Source organism: Ursus maritimus, unplaced genomic scaffold (genome assembly GCF_017311325.1).
Source record: "Ursus maritimus isolate PB19 unplaced genomic scaffold, ASM1731132v1 scaffold_14, whole genome shotgun sequence".
In the NCBI taxonomy this organism is placed as follows: Eukaryota; Metazoa; Chordata; class Mammalia; order Carnivora; family Ursidae; genus Ursus; species Ursus maritimus.
The window spans coordinates 2304054-2327785 of record NW_024423786.1 but is presented as its reverse complement, the minus strand read 5'-3'; the positions used below and the strand labels follow the sequence as shown (position 1 = coordinate 2327785).

General features: G+C 50.5%; 1 protein-coding gene across 3 annotated transcripts in view; it reads right to left on the bottom strand.

Moving 5' to 3' along the window:
• EEFSEC (eukaryotic elongation factor, selenocysteine-tRNA specific) overlaps positions 1-23732 on the bottom strand; it is a 249804-nt gene that overhangs the window by 57818 nt on the left and 168254 nt on the right. For all 3 annotated transcript variants that reach the window (XM_040628368.1, XM_040628370.1, XM_040628371.1), the window contains one exon: positions 7543-8199. In XM_040628368.1, coding sequence (XP_040484302.1) covers positions 7543-8199 — 657 coding nt within the window. The remainder of the gene's footprint in view (positions 1-7542; positions 8200-23732) is intronic.

The window sequence follows — 23732 nt, the reverse complement described above, 5'->3', positions numbered from 1 at the left end:
CCTACTCAAAGGATTTCTCCAGCACAATCTGAATGAGGCTCCAGCCTCTGCCAGCCCTCATCCTGTATCGCTGGCCCTGCTGGTGGCTTTGGTAGTCAGCCCACCTACACCTTGGAGCTCCCTTCCCATCGTCCAGCTGCTGGGCACCCTGGGCTGAGGGCCCTTTTTCTAACGCCCAGGGCCAGACCTCTGGGCCTCTGCAGAAAGAGTGCCCAGCCCTGGGACCCCCACATCCCGCCAGTCTGAGCAGTCACAAGGCACAGCTCAAAGGCCACCAGCTCTTTGTACTTTTCCCCCACCAGACCACCTCCCCCACCTCAGCAGCGTCCTTGCTCCTCTCCTGCTCCCTACGGCCCCTCTGTATGCCCTCTGACTAGGCATGTGTCTGTCCTCACAGGATGGCCATGTTTCCTGTGACACTCAGCCTGGCCCACTCAGAGGGGAGCAGCTGGTGTGACTATGCACGTGGCTATGATGCAGGGACCTCTGGGGCATGGCCTCACAGCTCCACTCCAGCTGAGAAACACTCTCCACCCCCGTTCACTTTCACCAGGTCTTTGCACACCTGCAAAGAAAGATCCTTTACCTAATTGTTTTCTTTAAATACCAATACTTAAAGGGAAACTTCACATGGTACCCTACAGAGAAAACAAGAGTCGCCATAAACAGGAACCTGACGATAAAGTAAATACAATTAAAAAAATGAATTGGATCTAGTCACAGACTGTTGGCTACTGGAAGGATCTATCTTGGCTCTGTTTTCTGCCTTTTCAAAAAGCAGATTAGCACGGAACAGAGGAGTGTTAAAGTCATCTTCAAGGGAATCTAAGACTTTCTTCATGATGTAATCAATGGACCCCCCCCAAAAAAACTGAAAAAAGAGAAAAAGTTATTACTAAGGGCTTCTACATTATATAACAGTATGAGAAAAAGCCTTAGTAAATGAACAGCAACTTACTGCTTGCAAATTTCTAAGTTGCAAACACATGGAAGAATGAACAAATGCACACACACACACACACACACACACACATACACACACAACATCTATGTATCTATACCCATTCTTCATTTCTAATTTTAATGGTTCATGTTTTCTACTTTTAAAAATCTACTAGGATTAAGAAGTTGTGGTCCATATATACAATGGAATATTACTCAGCCATCAAAAAGAACGATTTCTCAACATTTGCTGCAACATGGACGGCACTGGAGGAGATAATGCTAAGTGAAATAAGTCAAGCAGAGAAAGACAATTATCATATGGTTTCTCTCATCTATGGAACACAAGAACTAGGAAGATCGGTAGGCGAAGAAAGGGATAAAGAAAGGAGGTAATCAGAAGGGGGAATGAAACATGAGGGACTATGGACTCTGAGACAAACTGAGGGCTTCAGAGGGGAGGGGGGTGGGGGAATGGGATAGACTGGTGATGGGTAGTAAGGAGGGCACGTATTGCATGGTGCACTGGGTGTTATACGCAACTAATGAATCATCGAACTTTACATCAAAAACCAGGGATGTGCTGTATGATGACTAACATAATATAATAAAAAAATATTATAAAAAAAAGTGTTTTAGGGTATTTTGAGATGAAGGGAAAAAAAATCTACTAAGGTTTTCTCCGTGGCCACAGGTACAACCAAAATCTAAGTCCTACAAGGACAGGGATTTTGTCTCTTATTCCTTGTTATATCTCCAGCCTTGAAAACAGCACACAGGTGTTCTACAAATATTTTTCGAATGACTATTGCTGAATGTCCAGTTTTGTAAATGTTCCATAGGAAAAAAAAGGAGAAAGTGTATTTTCTCTATTTCTATCTAGAAATTAAGTGTAGCAATTGTGTTATGCCTTGGTGTCCTTATCTGTTGTTTAGTGGGCCTGTCCAATTCCAGAATCTGCATTCTAAAGGGCCCCACTATAATTATGACTCCATGTTCTACCAAGTTCTTGAATTTCTTTTTTTTTTTTTTTTTTTTAAGATTTTTTTATTTATTTATGTGACAGAGAAACAGCCAGCGAGAGAGGGAACACAGCAGGAGGAGTGGGAGAGGAAGAAGCAGGCCCATAGTGGAGGAGCCTGATGTGGGACTCGATCCCGGTCCGCCAGGATCACGCCCTGAGCCGAAGGCAGACGCTTTAACGACTGCGCTACCCAGGCGCCCCCAAGTTCTTGAATTTCTAATAGATTTTGCTCTTATATGTTTAGTAGGTGCAAGTTCGTAACCATGCCCTTTATTATTACATGATATCTCTCTTTATCTTGGTGAGTATTTTTTTTAAATGTTTTTTTTATTATATTATCTTGGTGAGTATTTTTGTCTTGAATTCTAACTTGTCTGAAATTAACTTGTATGAAATTACCACGCATACTTTTTGTTCATCACCTGATATTTCTCTATCCTTTTATTTCTAACCTTTGTTTACCATTGTGTTTCCTATAAATGGCATATAACTGGATTTTGTGTTTTAATCCAATCTATCGATCTCTGTATTACATAGGAGAATTTGGCCATTCACATTTAGTATAATGACTGAAACTCTCGCTCCTTTTGTTTTTGTCATTATTTATGACCAATGTTTTTGTTTACCTTATTTTTGTTCGTTTAATCAAACTCATTGCAGTTTCTCCTTTGTGTATGTGGAAGTGCTACACTTTCCAGTTCCATTCATAGTTTCTTCCCCTTTCTCTGTTTATAATCTGACACATATTTCTATATTTGTACTTGAAAACAGGATACTAAGCATCTCCCTCACCATGACAGACTCTAATTCCCTTTCCCAAGCCCTCTCCCTAGAAAGACTAGCCCTTTAGAACACCTTCACTTCCCTTCCTCTCCCTCTCAGGTGAGACCTCTGCAGCATTTCTATTAACCTGAGCTCCCTTCCCAGGACCTAATTCCAGAGGAATGCAGACAGAGTTGAGTACTTGCATTGTAGATGGTGATTAGACTTTTCCTTGCAGGATGCTCAATCTGTTTCAAGAGTCCTATTTACAAAATCGTTTAGACCAGGGGTGGACACACTATAGCCAGAGGCCCAAATTCTGCCCAGTATCTGTTTTTGTATGGCCTTCAAGCTGAGAATGGTTCTTCTATTTCCTAATGGACTGAAAAACATCAAAAGAAGAATATTTCATGACATATGAAAAACTTTGAGAAATTCAAATTTCAGTGTCCACCAATAAAGTTTTACTGGCACCCCACCACACCCACTTGCTTCTACCTTGTCTGCAGCTACTTTTGTGCCCCAATGTCAGAGCTGAGCAGTTGTGACAGAGACCTAGCAGGTATTCTGGGACGGCTCCACAGCATCTCACCCAGCCATATGTTTTATTTATTCATTTTTATTACCAGTGCATAGGCACCATGTCAAAACAGGAAAAGTAGACTTCGAATGTCACACTTTTAATGCTCGGTGAGGTGTGGATTATTATTTTATCGAATTACATGGCAAAGCTCTGTGTTATTGGCTGTGTTAATAAAATACAGCATACACTGACATCATAATATTCCCAGCTCACAGAAAAAAAAAATGAGATGATTTCAAGCAGTACATCACATCATAGCAGAATTTCTTCACAAAACAAAACAGAAAGACAGAGAGAGAGAGAGAGTGTGAGAGAGAGAAGAATAGGCTATAATCAAAGTAAGTTTCCAAGTGGTTCATTTGTTACTCAAGCAGGGAAAGCCATTTACTGGTGGTAAGTTAATTAAATCGTGTTTGATTGCAGCAGCTAAAAAAAGTATCCAGAGAAAACAAGCTTGTTAAAGATGATTAGATTTGGGGCAAGGCCAATTGTTTGGATGTGGCCCATAGGCCACAGACACTGTAGGTGACACCAATGAGCGAAGCCACATCTGCAGGGAGGTCTGACCCATTCTCCAGTGAGCAAGTGAAGCAGAGCACAGAAGTAAGAGAAAACCCGGGGAGGGCTAACAGCTGGCCTCTTTATGTGCCATGCACTGTCCTCAACATTATTTATTTCACTGTTACGTTCTTTCTAGAACTTACTACTACCTGAAAGCACCTAAGATACTGTTCCTTGTCAGTCTCCCCCGTGAGAACAAGAACTCTGTCTGCCTTGCTGTATCCCCACTGCTTGGCACACACAAGAGCTAAGTAAACATCTGGATATATGAATGAATAATGTCTTTTAGGCAATGGGCTCAGAAGGACTATATGCCTTAAGTCTGTCCAGATGGAAAGCGTCCATTCAACACATATCCATATAGGGCTGGGCCTTCCTTGTTTATAAATGGAAGGATGTCTTAGAGGCCCAAGCTGAGCTCCCACCCCATGGTGCAGCGCTGTGAAATTCCCTGCCCACGTTTCCACACTAGGAGGTGGTCAGGCTGGGACTGAAGCCAGGCCTGCAAGTTCGACCAGTCTGCACATGGCAAAGACTGTGGCCAACCAAGTGATCTGAAAATCTCTGGGTACTGTGGGTCCTACTCAAAGCAAACGGGGCTGCCCGTTGGAGCAAGCCCGGCCTTCTACTTGTGAGCTGTACTAGGAAATCTCCTCCTGCGTCCCCTGAGCTAGACTCAACTCTCACATATGAAGCCATTTTACCTGTGAGGTGGAGACTGTTTGCTCCTCAAACGAATGAGGCTATTGAAATAAAATGGCTGCCCAAGGCATACAGTTGTTACATGGCACAACTAAGGGTTTGAGTCCAGTCTGTGTGATCCCCAAGTTCAACCCTTACCAACCTGACCAGGAAGAAAAGTCTCCTGCCAAGGAGACCCCAGCTTCTTGAGAACATCAGCCTCTCAACTCACTGGGCAAGAATCTACCAGACGTGCTGGAAAGACAAAGGCTCACAGGCCAGTCAGTGCTGGGTTCAAATCCTGACTTGACCATCCTGTGACCTTGGGCAGGTCGCTTCACATTTCTTGAGCTGGTTTCCAGTGTGGCTGCCTTTGCAGAGGGGCCCTGATGGCCTGAGTTCAGAGTAGGAAGAACACTAGCTTTCTTTTTTAGTAACTTTTTGTGTTGTTTGAATTATAGTTTTACCATGTGCATATATTACTTTCCCCAAATATTTACATATAATTTTAGGAGGAAGAAAGTGATCTTTTTAATAATTTCAAAAAAAAGTACATAGGAAAAGTAATAACCTCCTCCTTGAATTTTTATAAGATTCAAAATAATGTATGCAGCCAGTAATGGCACATAGTAGGTGCTGAGTAAATAGAGGAGGGACGGGGTGGAGGGAGGCAGGAGGCAGGTGCATTCCTGCCCCTGGACCCAGAAGGGAACCTGTGGCACAGGACAGGAGTCCATTCAGCTAGAGCCTTACGGGGCTGGTAGGGGGCTGAGGTGCCTGCCCTTTCCTTCCTTGCAGGATCTCAGTCTCAGGACCCCTCCACACACATCCACAGCCAGGCCTGAAGCAGTCCCTGGTTGGAGGGAGCCTTTCTGTTCAGGGTGTCTACATGGGATTGGTTGACTGAAAGTCTGGGGCTCTTGTGCCCCCACTTCTGGCCTCCCTGGACTGAGGAGGAAAGGGCCGGTGGCCCCAGGGATGCCCCAGATTGGTGGCAGAACCAGGGTCAGCACGTCTCCAGGGCCCTCCCCACTGCCTTAGGAGGCAAGAGGCATTCGATAGTATGTTTACTTGCTCCTCACAAACCCACACTCCTCATTCTCGAAGGAAGTAACTGCCGCTCCACCACCAACAGGTCTGTGTGGGGCAATTAGACCTGTGAACTCACCAAGTGGGACATTACTCCATGACAGATATTTCACCAGAGAGTAATTATACTTCATAATACTGCTAATACATCAAGCGAGACAAACAAGCGACGTGCACTTTATCACTTTCGTCTTCAATCAGCATCTCAGGGCTGGCCCCTGGCTGATGGAGCCTTTGAGTGGCCTCCATGGCCGGCCCTTGACCCCTCCTGGCAGCCCTGGGAGTTTAGGCTGCTGCTTTGCAGACGAGGAAACCAACATTCACAGAGGGATAGACAGCAAACACCAGAGGGGGGCAGACATGGCTCCAGCTCCAGGACTCCAGCAGTAGCGAGCGCAGGGTGACCAAACCTGGCCAGCTGAATGGGCAAGGCTGGCCTGGAAGCGGGAGGCCTGAGATTACAGAGCTGAGGATCCTGAGTTTCGGACAGACTGTGCGCAGGTAAGTAAGAAACTTCTACTGATTCCCCCATCAGAGGGCAGGTCTAGATACAGGCAGGAGAGGAAGGGACCCGGGCCTGAGCACCAGGAAGAATCCTGAGACAAGGAGGAGGGGAGTGGGAGTTTCTGCAGTGACAGAGTTCCAGAGGAAAAACATGGGGATCTGAGAGAGGGGAAGGAGACAGGGTAGGGGGTGGCATTGGAAATCCCAATCCCGGCTGGCACCCAAGGCCCTGACACTTTCTCCCGAGTGCCTGCTCGGTAAGGGTCAGACCCCATGCTGGAGCCTATGCTGACTTGGGCAGGGCGCTGCACTGGGAGGGGTAACCCTCATCCTGCTGTCTAAGGAACAGAACTGCAGTCCTGCTGAGGGCCTCAGGGCAGTTTCCCTACTGGAAACTAAGCCTCCCAACACTGGAGTCTCAGCACAGCCATGCTCACCTGGCTCAGAGACGAGGCCCAGGACCACCCACAGCCACCCCTGCCCTGCAGGGACCCACATCCAGAGAGTGAGTTGGACAGAGGTTTGGACATTCTCCACCCATCTCTTCAAGGCCCAGGAGGCAGGGATTCCCACTGACACCTGCAGTGATAGACAAGGGGGGGGGGGGCACCTGACAGAAGGTAATCCCAGGACTACAGGACCCCTTAGGCTCTAGGCTACCACATTTGCCCACTCTCATGAAAGGCCTGTGAACCAGACTGGCTCACCCATGTCTAAAGGCCTGCATCCGGTGATGATGCCAGGCACCTGAGGAAGCCAGCAGCCTAGCTCCTTGTACTGTGTCACCTTCCTGTACTTTCCCACCTCTTGCCCTCTGGCACCCCCTGCCACCACCATCCCCCACTCCCCCACCCCACAGGCCGAGGACATGCTTGGCCAGGCCTGCCCTGCACTGACCAGCCATGCTCCCTCTGTTGATATGACTGATTTGGGGGCTGCCTGATGGAGGCTTAGCCCCCACTGAGGCCATGAGAGCGAGGGCCTGGTCATCAGGCTGTGAGGGGCAAGGCCTGGCCTCTTATCTGAAGCTCAAGGAGGCCACTGATATCACTGGTTTCTGGCCCAGGTGAAATGCTGCTGTCTGAAACCAGTTTGTGTGAGGGACCAGGGCTGCTCTGCCCTACACAGGCCACCTCCACCACCAAAGTGGAGGGCAGGGATGGCAGCAGGTGCAGTGGGGCTCCCCTGCCTTGGTTTAGGCCCTGGCTCTGTAACTGAGGGCTAGGAGAACTCAGGTCATTCGGCCACTCCGGGCCTTAGTTTCCTTGTTTTAGAACCTCAGAAGTTGGGATCAGCGGCCTCTGAAGTGTTCCTGGCTCTCACCGCAGACCCCGACCGTGCCCCTCCCGACCGCCGGAGCCCGCCGAGGAAGGACGACGGGCGGAGGGCTGCTTACCCGCTCTACAAGGCCGTGTTTGCGCTTGAGCTTGTACACTTTGAGCCCGGGCAGGAAGCTCTCGGCATAGTCCTTGTCCTCCAGCCCGCAGAGCAGGACGCCGTGGAAGGCCAGCCGGCATGTGTTGGCGTGAATGTCCGCATCTAGCCTGGAGCCGATCACCAGGCACAGCCGAGGGCACGTGACGGGCTTCTCGAACTCCACGAGGGCCCACTGCTGCCGAGGGCAGCGGCCTTCGGTGGGCTGGCCCGTATTCTGGTCAGCCTCACCACTGTCCGTCACCGGGGGTGCCGAATCCTTATCTAGGTACTGCTCCTGGAAGAGGTATTCTTGAGAGAAGTCGAAGGAGTCCAACACAGGCTCGTGGTCAAAGCTGTCAGGGGCAGGACTGAAGAACATCAACCGGCCCATGACTGTCTCATGGCCCACTGTGATGTGGAACTTGGCTTTGGTCTGCAGGGGCCCCCGGAAATATGGGATCTTCTCCACAGAGATGATGGCCGCGTGGACAGTGTGCAGGGACTCAGGGGCACACACCAGGCCGCGCTCCAGCAGCTTGGGGTCAAACTGGGTGACGCAGATGCCCAGTCGGTCTCCCTGCATGGCTGAGGTGACAGGCATGTGAAACATCTGCATGGACTTCACCTTCTTCACCACCTGGTGGGTAGCAAAAGAGAAAGCTCATGAAACCAAGAGCCTTGAGGCTGGGGGGAGGGGCTCCAGCTGGAGCAGTCCCTATCCCAGTACTGCCAGATTCCCCGTGGCCAGAGCAAGCTCTACCCTGCAAACACGAGGCCCACAGGGCACCCCGGTCCGGGATGCGGGTGGTGGTCACAGCAGCCAAATCCTGAGCTACCTTGGCTCCCTCCATCCTTCTAGTCGCTGCTCCACCCCAGACTCCATTCTAGCACTTTCTTGCCTTGAGCCCTCTATACAGGCTCGTCACCGCACGCAGAATGGTCCCCCAGGTCCTCAGCCTGCCAAGCTATGGTCATCTGTCCTTGAAAGCCCAGGCCAAACCCTGCTGCTCTAGAAAGTCTACCCTGACCCCCAGTGGGCAGCATCTGTCCCTCTCTTTGGTGCTACCCAGCCCCTCTGAGTCATACACAGCCTGCTCTGATGTCACTGCCTATTCTGCACCAATCTGCCCGCTAGCTGTGGGCTTCTCCAGGGCAGGTCCCACTGAGGGACTACAGTGTGCCAGGGACTGTTCTTGGGGTAGGAACAGAGTGAGAAACGGCAATAAAACTACAAATACATTAAATTAACTAAGTTCGTACTGATATAATATATAAAACTTTGTGTCTAAATATATAACTAACATGATTATATACATATATTATATATGAAGTACTATATTACATATAATATGTATACCATATGTAACATATAGAGAAGGACTAGGGTTTGGGGGGAGGTCTGGCTTTTTAGAGCAGTGGTCAGGGAAGACTTCTCTAAAAGTGATGACTCAGCTAAGACCTGATTATAAGAAGTTATGTTGTGAAGGTCCAGAAAAAGATAGTTCTGAACAGGGGAGCTGATGAATGTATAGGCCCAGGATGGAGGCTCCGTGGGTCTGAGAAATAAACAAAGAGGCGGGAGGGCTGCAGCAGGGAGGGCAGGGAGGGCAGGGAGGAGAGGGCAGGCCGGAAGTCGCAGAGGAGTTAAGGCAAAGGAGTAACCTGATCTTATCTCTGGAAACCGCCACACCCACTACTACACCAGGCAGATTTCTGCACCCACAGTTTGTAAATCAGGAACAGACATAGGAGAGGCTCTAATAAACGTTCATGAAATCAATGAACATTCTTACTAAGATCCACCGTCGGAGAGGAGATGAGATCACGCTTAGTGCAGCAAAGAAACAGGTAATGTACTTCAGAAAACCGGCCATCAAAACCTGTTAAGTGAAGACACTCTGGCCTTCAGGTTGCAAGCATCCCCATCTGCAAAGCCCGGGTGTGCGGAGCACTCGTTTTCTTCCTGGATAAAGGGAGAATGCTGAGCTGCTCCGGGCACAGGAGGCCAGAGCCTTTCCTGGAGAGCCATAATACTCAAGTGTTTGTTTAAAGATCATTAACTACCTAACCAAGAGGTCAGGGGGCAGAGAAAGTGAGAAGTGTGGTGTCAAAAGCCACAGCCAAGATCAATCAAAGAGAAACATAAAACATCTCTGAAATGGTCTACAAGGGCAATGGGAAACTAAGATTTTCAGGAATGCACCTCAGAGTAACCGGAGAATATTATCTTACACTAAGCGTCTGCCCTGCGAGGCAGACCCCAAATCACAGCTCTTCCCCCCTGAGGCCTGTAGCCACCCAGTGAGCTGTCCTGTGGCCCCCATCCCACCCGTCTCCCTTCTCCAGGCCAGCTTTCTAAAACACATGTCGGATGATGCAATTCGTTAGCACCGACCTCTACACGGGCTCCCCTCTTCCACATCACCACTTTCAAACCTTTTGGGCATAGCTGTTGTGAGCAGGACCTTTGGTCACGTGAAATTCTATGGGCAATCAGCCCTTGGCTGCTACCCCCCTCCCCCACATCGGGTAAGCTGTTCAGGGAGGGTAGGGGCTCTTGCACCTCCTGACGCTCCCTCTGCTGTCCCAACAAGGACTTCTGCTCGCCTGGCTTCTCTGCATGGCCTTCCCTGGAGCCTCCCACCACATGGCCTGCCCCATATTCTCCCAACACTTGAAGCCACAACCAGGGGAAGCTTGAACATTTCCCTATATACATAACCATATATTCGTTTTGCCTGTGAGGACCCTCCTCCCTGGGACCTCTTCCACCTGAAACTGCTGTTCATCTCAGGGGACCTCCTGGAATGGCTTCTCTGCTCATTCCAGACCGAGCTGGTTACTCTCCTTGGGTTGCTCTGAAGCTGACTTCCTGTATTGCCATTGCTGTTTTATGGTTCTGCCAGTCTGCCTCTACGTACTTACTGAGTTAAATTACGATACAGTAAATACCCGCGGCCCCATCATCCACCCTGAGAACTAAAACATTACCAATAACTTCGCTCCCCTTCCGTGCCCCTCCCCCACCTAGTTCTCCTGCCTGCCCCCCAGCTGGAGGCAACCAATCTCTTGAATTTGGTGTGTGGCATTCCTTTCTTTTTATATACACGTGTACATGGCTGTGCGGAGGCTCACTGCGTACGTAGTACGTATGCCTAATCAGTACTTCGCTCTGAGGGTGCGTGCCCGTGCTGCCTACACCTGCAGCTCATTTGTCGCTGATGCCGTATGTCACACGGCACACCCACACCCCCATTCAGCCTCCTATCGATGTACACATGGGTCACTTCCAGTTTTTTGCTGGAAAATGATGCGATGAATTCCCTCTCACACAAGAGTCCCACCTGATGCACAGTGCAGGGAGGGCTTCTGGAAGACGTGGGCCCTGGACCAGAACGGCTGGGTCGGGGGCGAGTGAGGGCTCACGTCTGCTGGATGAATAAAGTACCAGTGTGCGCTTCCACCCACAGGCCAGAGACTCTCAGTGGATACATGTCTTCTCCAGCATCTGGCATGGCCAGATTTCTTAACTTCGGCCTATCAAACTTGCATATCTCCCCCTGTAAATCCAGGTTCCTACTGCTGCATCTTGGTGCCTAGCACAGAGGGCGGCTACAGACATCGCTTATGACAGACCCAGTTAAATACCCAGCCCGTCCGAAGAGAATGCTGCATCTGATTCTGGAAGAGAAATGCCCCTCATGGCAAAGAAAGCATGGAGCGGACATTCCAGAGCAGCCGGGGCCTGAGCGAGCTCCTGGTGTTTAGGATGCTCCCTGTGACAGAGGCACAGGGACCTCACCACCCTGACAGCCCCCACCCCCACCATCAAGCCATCTCCAGGCAGGCTTCATTAAAAGCATGTTCTTCTCAACGGGACTTGTGTTCTTAGGACTGAAATAATAAAGAATGCCTTACGAGGGCACGGTAAAGAGCAGAAAGACAAATAACTGTGCAAATCAAGATTTCAAGGGCCCAGACAGGAAATTGTGAAACAGATAAAGATGGGGACAGGGTGGCGTGGCACGACTGTGGGCTCTTGTGGGCGCACGCAGCAGCAGCAGCAGCACACAGGCTTGTCGACAAGCCCACGTTCTGTAAGACAGCCTTTAAGAATGTCAGAGCCCATCTAGGACACCAAAAATATGGGAAAATAGTTTTGCCAACTCCAGAATGGGAAAAAAAACAGGCTTTCCTTTCATTTTCTGGCCAACTTTGAAAGATTCCATCCATCCACTCAACAACTCACTCACATTTACGAATATCCAAGTTGAGTGGCAGAGGCAGTGCACGTGCATTCACTCAACACGTATTTATCAAGTGTCTCTCATGTCCCAGGCCCAGGCCCTGGAGTGATACAGGGTGAGCAGAACAGACTCTGGAGTCTAGTGCTGGGGCAGGGGTTTATAAAATCATCAACTAATAAATGCAGATTACGAAACCACGGAGAGGTGCTATGGGAGAGAATAACTGGTGGCGCAATCCTTCCTGGGTCATCAGGGAGGGCTTCCCTGAGGAGGTGGCACTAAAGCTGAGACCAGAGGGAGTAGAAGAAACCAGCCACAGGGACTTCAGGCAGAGGGAAGAGCAGAGCAGGTCTGAGGCTCTGACGTGGGAAAGAATGTGGCTTGTCTGAGGGACTGAAAGGTGGTGGGCTGGCTGGTGGGGCGCGGGCCAGGGGCAGTGGCATCAGGTTGGAGACATGGGCCTGCCACTTTTACCATGAGGACAACAGAAGCCCCAGTGGTAGTGGGGGCCTGGGGTTGAGCAGAGGAATGACACCTGCTCTCACATGCTTTGACAAGGTCACTTTGGCTACACAGTGTGGAGAAATAAGAAAGGAAAGAGGGAAAGCAGCAAGGAAGAGACTGAGAGTTCTTTGTGCAGTACAATGCTGGGGTGTGCTGACAGACCAGATGTGGGGACGATGGAGTCACTGGCCCACGAGGACAGACTCCCAGGTTCCGGCTGGAGGAACAGCCTTGCGCTTCGGGGAGGAGGGGCAGCGGAGAGATCTGTGCCTGGGAGAGGTCTGCGAGGCAGCTGGAAGCAGGTGAGCACAGGAGTCGGAGCTCCAGGAGAGGTGGAGGCTGGAGGGGGAGGTCGGGAGCTGGGAAAAGAAGACTCACACACCTAACTGCGTCTGGCCTTTCCACCTGGAGGTCTGGTAGGTGCCTCCAGCCTACCACATCTGAGGTTCATCTCCTTCCGTCTGTCTGTCTCAGAAATGGCAGCTGTACGTTTCCAGCTGCTCACGTGAAAACTGTGGGTTCCACCTTGACTCTTCTTGTTCTCTCATACACACACCCAGCCATGGGGCACTCTAGCAGGCTTCACCTTCCAAAAAGGGCCAGTGCCCGAGCCCCTCCCTCTGCAACCCACCCTAGTCCCAGGCCCACCTGGCTTTGATTACTGCCCCTTCTCCTGCAGCCTGTTCTCACAGAGCAGCTTTAACATAGATATGACTCTGCACTTTTGCCTCCAAGCCCTTTACTGGCTTCCCATCTCACTGTGTATAACTAATGTCCTTGCTAGGACCCAAAGGTCCAATAGTTGGCTGCTGTCTTTTCTCTGACTTTGCTACAATTCCCCTGCAGCCGCTAATTCATGTCACTTCAGTCACAGGAGCCTTCTTATACTTCTTGCTCCTGAAACATGCCAAGTGTGCTCCTACCTCAGGGCCTTTGCACTTACCAGTGCCTTTGACTGGGATGCTCCTCCCCCAGATACCGTATTTCTCTTTTCCTTGTTTCCTTCCTGTCCACTCAAATGTTTCTTTATCAGAGACCATCCTTGACTTTGCAATAAGAGCTCCCCATCCCTATCTTCTTTTCTGTTTTATTTTTCTTCATAACACTCATCACTATGTGACATACCATATATGTTTCCTGACTGTCCCTCCCACACTGGAATGTAAGCTCCATGAGGGTGAGGGCTTTACTTTTATTTTCTTTAAGTTCTGTTTCTATCTTCAGTGCCCAGCATAGTGCCAGACATATAGGCCCTCGACACCTATTTGTGGAATGAATGAATGCAGCCATGGATGGGAACTCCCTGCCCTAGGGAGTTCCAGTCTGGGTCTGGGATGCATACATCCACAAAGGCGCATGGAGGTACACACTCATGCTATGAGAGCAGGGCTGGCCCTGCGGCTAGCTAGGAGTTAGGAAGTTCCAGACAACCCAGGGGAAGGAGTCTTCCAAGCATCTCCAAAGGACTCAGGTTTGTCTGGCAGGGGGCAGTTAGGATGGCAGCAGAGAAGGCAGGTGGCAGAGCAGGGAGGTGGCTCTGCATGGGACCACCAGGCAAGCCCATTCCCTGAGCTCGGCTCAGAGAGGGGACGGTGGCTGCTGAGTGGCTCTCCTCTTTCTGGCACCAAGCACTTCTGGGGAAAGGAGGATGGACCCACGGAGAGAGGGAGGAAGGAATACATCAAGCAAGCAAACAATTTTTAAAAAACTCAAGTTCGTGCTTGCTAAGCAGTTCGGCCCTTTCTGACAGACAAAGAGGCTTTACCATCATCTGGGTCAGTTATTCTTCATGAAAACCCTACGAGGCAGGTCAATATTTTTACATTCAATTTTATGGATGAAGAAACAGAGGTTTTTGATGTCTCCAAGGTCACAAAGCAAATAGGCTGAGACTTGGGACAATGAGTGTGGGGACTGCTACGCAGGCCTGACATCCCACGGCCCGGTCTCTGGACCAGCTGAGCAGAAACCGTGCTGGGCGGCTGGCACTGGGGGCAGAGCAGCCCTGCCCTGCCAGGCTGCTCTGGGTCTGGAGGACCAACACTGTGGATGCCCATGTGGTGAGAACCAGAAAGATGGCTCCAGGGAAGGGGCAGAGGTAAGACTCCACTGTGAGAGGACCCTGCTCAGGGGTAGAAGGAAGCTGAGGAGAGGTCAGCCTGTCCTGAGACTTGGGAGTGGTGGGGGCAGGGGCAGCTCAGTCCCTCCCTCCCCCTGCCCAGGCCTCGGGGGCTGCCCTGGCCAGGGTCAGCAACAGCCTCCTCCTGGCCAAGCACAGCGGACAGGTTCAGACCCGACTTCTACACTGCTTTGCTCGTCCTAGCCACTGTTGTGTCTGTGTTTGGGTAGCACAGTGCTTGGCACAGGACAGACAGTAAGTGTCTGCTGACAGAGTAGATGAGAGGGCAAAGGAACCCTCTGTGCGCTCCCAGGCTTGACACACTCAGATACCCCTTCTGGTCTTCTGAGAATCCGACGCATAGTTTTCCAGCATCCTGAGGACTCTGTAGGGTACTGTACTCAGAAGAACCTGGTCTCTGTTTTGGAGACTACTGAAAACCTCCAAAAGAAGGGACTCAGGGTGGAAATCACAAAGTGTTTATCTCTGCTCTTCATAGCACCTTGCATGGAATAGTGGTACCCAGCTAACACTGGACTTCATGATTTAACCCCATGACCTATACAGAAGGCACACAGAGAGCCCGGACGCTGGTCAGATACGCACGCGTGATGACATTCTACAGACCTGAGCAACCTTTTAGGTGGCTGACGATGATCTCATTTTATAGACAAGGTAACTGAGGTCTCAGAGGTTAAAGACATTTATCTACAGCATCCATATGTGCCCACCATGAAAACTCGAATTCTTTTACTATATCATGCCATAAAAACGCATCTACTCCACCATGGAAGTCCAAATGAGTTACAATCACTGCAGCGGGGAACTCACACATGGGGAGTTCTTGGCAGCATTCCTTCTGCGGGGTAAGAAATGGAGAGGCCCAACATCAGAAAGGAACAGCAGTGTTTAGGGTCCTCCCGGCATTCTACGGAATCAACAGATGCTTGAAAGAAGTGGACAATAGCCTGCGCTTAGCAGTTTTTCTGATGTGCAGAGATTTTTGTAATAATGGCCCTGGCTATAATGAGATTGGACCTCTATTATCCATTTTCCTTCCCCTAATGAGCCTGGAAGCTCCTGGCTGTGCCAAAGGCGAGGGTCGGGGCCTTGCAACTTCATCATTACTTAATAAAATGTAAATCGGAGAGGAAAAGAAACACACAAGGTTTGACACTAATAAGCTTACAGCAGGATCAGTTACTTCAATTCAAAGAGGTTCAGACCGGAGGGGGAAAAATGAAATAAGCTTTTAAAGATCAGTCTAGGTTTGGCTCCATCAGACCTAACCAATTTTGTTTAATAAGGTTTCAATTTGGCTGCTCTTATTTCTCCCTCTTCTTCGAGCTAGGCCGGGTACAGATAAGGCATCCCCCCACCCCACCCCAGCCTAATGCATTAATTGCATCTCGCACAAAAAGCCAAACTCAGGACTCTGCACAAGGAGAGGGCAGTGTGGGCCCCTGGGGGCTGCCAGCACTTCCCTAGCTGGTACACACCCCAGCTGCCCTGGCACCACCTCTGGGACTGCAAGAAGAGAACATCACATGGGTCTTGGGGACTCCATTCTCACCCATTTGTTTTTTAGAGAAATGAAAACCATACTAAAAGGTACAGGGAATCAAATGACATCAGAACCACCTGTGTTCCCACCACCTGAAACTGACCGCTAAGATCTTGTCACTCTCACTTCATGCTGACAGCGAGCTGAAGACCTCTAGTCCCATTTCCCTCCTCGACTCCCTGCAATTACTTTCATGAATTCTTTATGCATCATTCTATTTTATATACTTTCCCCATGTATCCTTGAATAGTATATATATGTTTATACGAATAGTCCCATATTATTGCTTCACTCCCACTTGCCTCCTTCCTTCTGCATTATGTTTCTGACATCTGTTCTTCCTGAGAAACAGAGACACTGATCTATCTATTTAGCATGTATTTATCTAGATTCTCTGTACAGATCTAGGCGATTCTTTTTGACCACTGTGCAGTATTTCTTTGTAGGAAAGCTCTACCTTTTAACCCTGCCCTCACTGATGGACACGAGTTGCTATTTTTGCTGCTAGAAATGATGTTGCAGTAACCATTCCTGTACACATGGACCTGTCCACGTGAGCAGCATTTTTCTAGCATGGGAATCTGCATGGAAGGCTGGCATGGGGGCCATAGTCCAGTGTGGCCAGGTCTTACTGATTGCTTTCTGAAGTGGCCGGCTTCCCTCCACACGGGCAGTGGAGACCCTCGCCAGCACTTGGTATTGCAGCCTTTTAACTGTTGCCAGGCTGATGGATTAGGCATGGAGTCCCATTGCTGTCTTCATGTGCATTTCTAGGGCCAGGCTCCTCAGAGTCTCTGCTGCTTCTAGTTCACCCAAGATAAACTGGTGAAAGCCCCGTCTACTGAGACCCTGCCAGGCCCCAGGGGCTTCATGGGCATGCTCCTGAGCCCACATGGCTCTTGGAGGTAGGGACGACGCACTGGAGGGGCAGGGAGGAGATGAGGTGGAGGAGATCTGTGTAGGCTCCTCCTCACTATCGTGGCTCTCCTCCTGGGCTCCCTGCCCTCTGAGCACCAGTGCCAGGAAACGCGGTCCTGGCAGCACTCGACACACTTCTCCTCCCCCCTGGTTGTGTCTCTGGGGAACTGTGCTGGCTGACCAGAGGTAAGATCTGTTCTACGAAAAAGTTTCACTGGGGCCTCAACAAAAGACCAACTGTCCCCTGGGGAAAGAGGGGAGGGAGCCAAGGAGAACTTCCTCTCCGAGATCCCTGCTAAGAAATAAGGAATACCCCATCTGAAAAGGAAGATCTTCAGGAGCCTGGGGGCCCACAGACCCCCAAAGATCCAATTCTAGGATCAGAGATGGAACAAGGGCTTTGCCTGTCTGCATGTCTGCCTGCTTCGGCTCTTCTCCTGGCCCCCGACGCCCAGGCCCAAGTTCACTCCCAGCAGGGCCCACCTGTGCGCCTTGGAGCACCCTGCAACGTTTCTCACGGCACTCGCAGCACCTTATTATTTCCACTACGTGCCTGTGCATTCTGTTGTTTTCTGTGCGGCTCCCGCGCCACACGGACAGCTGCCCGTGCATAAGTTGGGTTTATTTTGCTCACCCCTGGTCCCCTACAGGGTGCCTGCCACATGGAGGGCAGCCAGGGAGGAAGGGAATGGATTTGGTTTCCTACCACATGGCCCAGCAAAGGCCCCTGCTCCTCCATAGCGACCTCGCAAACAAACCCTGGTTATGAACCTCCCAGTCACTGCAACAATGGAGAACCGTAAAAGTGACAAGGGGCCTGCCAGGAAGCTTTATGCTCCTCCTCCCAGCCACCCTCCACGCGTTTGTCATCCCATAAAACTTTAAATTGAATTACACCAATGTTTGAGTCTTCTGTCTTCCATACAACTGGGGCTTTAATTGTTTTTAACGACATCCCTGGGCTTTTTGGGGGGTAAGGAATCCTTGGGAGGCAAGCCAAGGGAGCCAGCTCTGTCTTCGGGGCAGGGCCCAGAAAAGCCGTCTGCGGAGCAGCGAGCATGACCACACCTGTGTGCGTGGGCCTGCGCAGAGAATCCAGACGGGCTTGGGTCTCAAAGCGGTGGGTCCCAAGGCTCCCTTTTCCTTCAGCCCTCTGTGAGCGCTCCCCCTCTCCCTCCCCCCATGGCCCCTGCTCCTATGTGGGTATACCAAGCCCTGTGCTCTAGCTCTGAGCTTCGGGCAAGTTTCATGACCTTTCCAAGCCTCAGTTTCTTCATCAGTAAAATGGGGCTAATACATCCTAGGCCACAGGGCTTCTGTGAAAGATTTAAGAAGGTGGCATGCACCTACTATCTAGTGGAGCACTTGAAGAGTGCCAGTTCCTCAGTGAACGTGGTGGCCCCAAACCCCAACTCACAGTCCAAACCTCAGCCGCTGGCTTCTGCCTCATCCTTTAAAAGCTCCCATTGCCCCTAAGTGGCAAATCCTGAAATTTGTCTGCCCCCCACCTACAGTTTCTTCCCATCCCTGGTCCCCATTTCCCACGCAGACGCCCCCAACAGTCACCCCTTCCCCATGCTTCTGCCAGGCCACCCGCCTAGTATAGAGCCCGGGGTCATAAAATGCCCTCACTCAAGCCCACCCAGGCTCCAGGTGTCGTGCTCACTCTGTGGCTGGCCCTCAGCCCAGCCCTCCTCTCCAGCCTGGCCTCCTTCTGTGTCTATGTCCTGGCTCACCCTGAGCCTCTGGCTCCTGCTTATTTATCCACCTTTCACAGTGGGCATTCTTCAGGGTCCACTGCCAATGTCACCCCCTGCATTCCCTCAACACACATACTAGTAGCACCTGCTACCAGGCAGGCCCTTCACTTGACATGGGGACATGGGGGAAGCCATGGCCTTTGCCCTCTATGACTCCACACTCACTCTGGGGAGCAGCTGTGTAAAGTGCTATATAGAACACAGTGTGTTGAGTGCCACGACAGGGGCTTAGGGGTCTGCCAAGAGGAGGTGACATCTGAATTGGATTTTGAAGGATAATGCCATGCAAACGAGATTAGGAGAGAGGGAATGGCATGGGGAAGGGGTTGTGAGGAAAGTGTAAGGAAGTGCCAGCAGGTCTGGGCAGAATTCTATGGGGTAGGGTTCAAAACAAGATGAAGCTGATGCTGGGGCAGGGCTCTGAGGGGGCAGGAGCCCCTTCTTTCCATCTGTGCATCTTGTCCTGATGAGGCAGGGCCTGCCAATATAGAAGGGATTCGGGAACAGCCCGTGGAACAGAGTTCCAGGAAAAGCAAGGCTGGGGTTCTCATTTCCTGATACCTCCCAGGGAGAAACCTGTGCATGTGAGTACTAGATAAGATGGTCACCACAGCACAGGTAATATGCATGGAGACTGGGCAGTGGGCCAAGAGCCCATCCATGACACATGGCACATGGCAATGTGCAATATGAAATCTCCATACTCACAAATGCAATGCAGTGGTCAGGCTCTGTATGTAGTGACAGAACGAGATCGATATTGGGCAAAAACAGAAAAAGTGCAAAAACCACATAACATGATACATTTACAAAATGGCATCATGTATTTTTATGAATATATATGTATTGCATAGGGAAGGGTTTAGAAGGATACACTCAAAAGAATTAACAGGGGCTTCCTCTAGACTGGAGGCCAGGATGGGGTATGACAGAACGGGACCTTTCCCCTTAACTGAAAATGTTTCACTTTTGGGACATGCAGGCATTCACAAACTGGTTATATAATTAAAAATTAATTCTTTAAAAATAAAAGACAGACATTCTGGTCAATTACATTTAATACAATCAGGTTCCAATCAATTCACTCAACGAAGACTGACAGTTTGCTCTGAGCTGGACTCTGTGAGGGTGCTGGGCCAGGAGGAGCAGTAAAGGCGGGTGGGCAGGGTGGGAGAGGCAGCAGGAGAATGAGACACACTTCCTGGTCTCCCTGCTGAGCACCGTAACCCCAGACTTGAGTCTTGCCTTCCCTAGCAACATCCTGAAGCCACGGCCGCAGGACGAGAAGCCAGCAGGCCCCCTAACTAAAGCCTGGCCCCCTAACTAAAGCCTGGCCCAACCTACCCTCTCCACATGGGGAGACACTGGGGACTCTGGCTGAGGCAGCTGGCACAGAATGGGAGACTCTCTCATTTCTCCTCAAACCTATGGAAACTGTCATGCCACCTGCCAGGAGGGGGAGGACAAAAGAGAAGATATAAGGCTCTGAGTTCCTACAAAATAAAAGGGAAAAGTGGCACGATGGGGGATGCCACTGCTCCAAACAACCCCAGCTCCGTGCAGGACCTAGACCAAGAGCCAGCCAGCAGGAGGGCTGACCCCAGGCCAGGCCTGAGAGCCAGGCATTCTGAAGACACTGAACTGGTTTGTCCTCGACCTGAGTGAACCCACCTTCACGCCACCCAGGTGCCCAATGGGAAGTGCCTGTTCTTCACAAAGTGGCCCTGAGACAAAGAATGCTGCCCACAACCACAACCCTCAGGGCCACTCGAGATCACCTTGGTCCAAGCCTTTCTAGAAGGGCTAATTGTTTCTACATCTTACGTCTAAGAATCTCACCCCGAGGAAACTCTCTGAAAGGCAAAGATGGGTCACGAAAATATTCACTTCACTATTCTTTATGATAATCACAAGACGGTGACAACCCAGAAGCCCAACGGTAGACGAATAGCTAAATAAGCAGCGGATGAGATGTCACGTAAGTAATTGAACAGATGAAGCAGTTTCATCAGCACGGAAATATGCTTTCTCTGTAATACTGGACAACTAATCAAGGCGTAAAAATATTTAAAATATAACCTTAACTGCAAATAGCAGTTGCCTCTGGGTGATAGGCTTCTTGGTGAGTTTGGTTTTCCAGTTTCTTCATACTTCATAGAGATTTCCTGAGTAATCCTGTATTGCTTTGATTTAGGAGGAAAGGCTTTTAAAAACCAAGGAAGACCATCCCACCAGGCTGTCATCTCTGCAGAAAGACTGTCAGGTTCCTTCCCCAACCAAACGCCCCCGGCCTGGGCTGCATCAGGCAGGGTGAGGCAGGCACCCTGCCGGGCACTCCGCATATTCTCACCCAGGCTCACAATCGCCCCACCAGGTAGGTGGTGCTGTCACCACCATTTGACAGATGAGGAAACAGAGTCAGTAACCTGCTGAAGGCCACTGGGCTGGCAAATGGGGAAATGAGGGTGCAAAGCCAACAATGTCTGGTTCTGAAGTACGAGCTCAGTGGCCCACAGCTCAGGCTACGACCGAGTGCAGGGCACAGAGGCCCGGCCCCAGAGCTGCGGCCAGGTGGGGAAGCGGTCTCAAAATGGCTCGGTGTTGGCACAGGCTACAACATACGGGTGGTAGCTGTGGCAGTGGGGCCCAGGCCCACTTGGAGGATGGAAGAAGGCCACCTCCAGACAGAGAGCAGGGCCGGTGGGGAAGGTCTAGGGCTGAGCCTTGCCTGCGATAGGGAGAACAGCGTCTGACTGGCCTTTGTCACATTTTGTCAAGGAGCCACCTTCTAATGACAAAACAAAAATCAAAGTAAGGTCTGTCCGGGGAGGAGAGGCAGTCTCATGTTTGGAAGTCTTGAAACAGTCACAGGAAGGGTACCCTGTACCAAAAATTTTTTCCTCCTTTCTATTTTCTGTATACTATTCTGTGCTTTCCAAGTTTGTCATTAGTATTAGAATGAAAAAAAAAAAAAGAATTTGAAGGCAAACATCAAATATCTCACTTTTAAACTTAAATACATCGTTTAGAATTCATTCCACCAACAACGAATGTTCTGCTATGTGCCAGGCTGACTAAGGCACTGGGCCTACAGCCTTGTACTGCTTATAGGCAAGCTCACGCTCAGTCAGAGCAGGATGGAATGGGTCAGGAGCTGGGTATCCAAAAATAAAGGAGCAACTTCTCCCCTCTGGGTCCTTCTTCCCTCCTCCTTGGGATCTCTCAGGGAAAGCTCTCAGCTCCACAATGGAGTATGGAGCCCACTGACCCATAGGAAACCTGCATTTTCTACTGAACCCAGAGCCTCAAGGAGAATATCCACGCCTTAGGGGGCCTCTTGCTGAGATGCCAGCATGCCAAGGTGCTCACAATTCCCCAAAGACAACATGATGTGCTTCTGCCTTTCCTAATGGCAGAGAACAAATGGAGGACACTGCCCAAAAATTATCTGCTAGAAGCACAGAATTTCTTGGAAGTCCTAAGTTTTATAAGTTAAGATTCATCGAAATTTTTGCATTCTGTGCAAACCATGTTTGTTTTAAATATAAAAATAAAGTTTGGAATTAACTGCCCTTGTGAAAACAGACTCACTGGCCGTGGCACATGGTGGCGTTTATCCCGGCACCCTAACCCTGGAGCGAACAAGATGTGAGGGAGGGATGCACTCAACTGAAGGGACGCAAGCGCTCACAGACCTAGGGAACGACTCAGGCAGCCAGCAAGAGGCTCGTGCACACCACTACCACCACTACCCATCTGCCTGCATTCACTCGCAGACTGCCAGCCCCGAAGCACGCTGAGATGTGGTGGGGAGACCACCGCCCTTGGGCACCGGGTTTCAGCAGCAAGTCTCTGCTGGAGTGAGTACCTGCGTGCTGCCGAGGGAGGCGCCAGTATCCGGAGATACACACTTGCCATTCAACCCCTCATCTTCTACTGCATGGAAGGAACACCAGCGGTCCCAACACTAGCCGACCCTACTGAGGGGTGGGCTGGCATCCAACCTGGCAACCGCCCAAGCGATCTTTGAGGGGAATGCTTGTCTCCACGGCGTCTGCCCCCAGGGCTGGCCTCAGAAGGTAGTCCCATGACGAGATGTGGCTCCGGTGCAGCAGGAAGCGCTGCAGCTTTGGGGTAAGACATGCTGGCCAGTTCTGCCACTTCCCAGCTGGGGAAGAGCCTGGCCTCTTTACCCTCTGAGGCTCGGCTTCCTTGTCTGTAAGGTAAGGATGACAGCGCCTGCAAGGCTAGCGCAAGAACTAAAAACGATGAGAATGAAGCCCAAGCACAGTACCTATCACTCAGGAAAGAGCTGTTACGATTGAAAGAGTGAAATTAAAAGACCTGGCATGGGGAGTGTGGGGTGGGGGGAGCAGCAGAAAACTGCATCTGGAAGGGACACTGTCTCTGGGTTCAGATAACAAAGGTCAAAGGCCCTTATACCCAGGCCAAGCACTAGAATCGCCAAGTCACCAGCACCCGTTGCATAAACAACCCCGGCCAGAGCCAGAAACCTAATGAGCTCAGCTGAGGCACAGGGAAGGCCCCTCAGTTCTGCTGCGCCTGGCCCTTAAGACGCCATTCTGGGGAGGAGCTCCCCAAGAAGCTGGGTGGCCGGAGGAACTCAAAGGAGGCGTGGCTGCTGGCAGCAGTTTCAGTTTCCATATGCCAGAGATCGCTCCAAAGGCAAAGCTTGGGGCTGACAAATGTTTTCCTGGATATCTGGAGAGATTTATCTAACACGAACTACCCTTAAGTGTAGACGACCGACATATATATACCTTTTATGTGGAGCTGAGAGAAGCTCCTCCCCAGACGCTATTATCAATTTATACATACTTGCCCAGAAAGTAGGTTGGGGGGATAACGATATTAAATATTATCTGACAAGTTTAGGAGCAGTTGTTAAGGTTAACGAAAATTAGTTTAAACGCGTAAGCAAGAACTTTGGGACAATGTCGGGGAAGAGGCTGCTCCAGGGTGGGTCGGAAAAGCAGCACCCTCCCAGCCTGGAGAGTCAGCAGGAGCCTGCCACAAGGTGATAGGTGTATGCGGCAA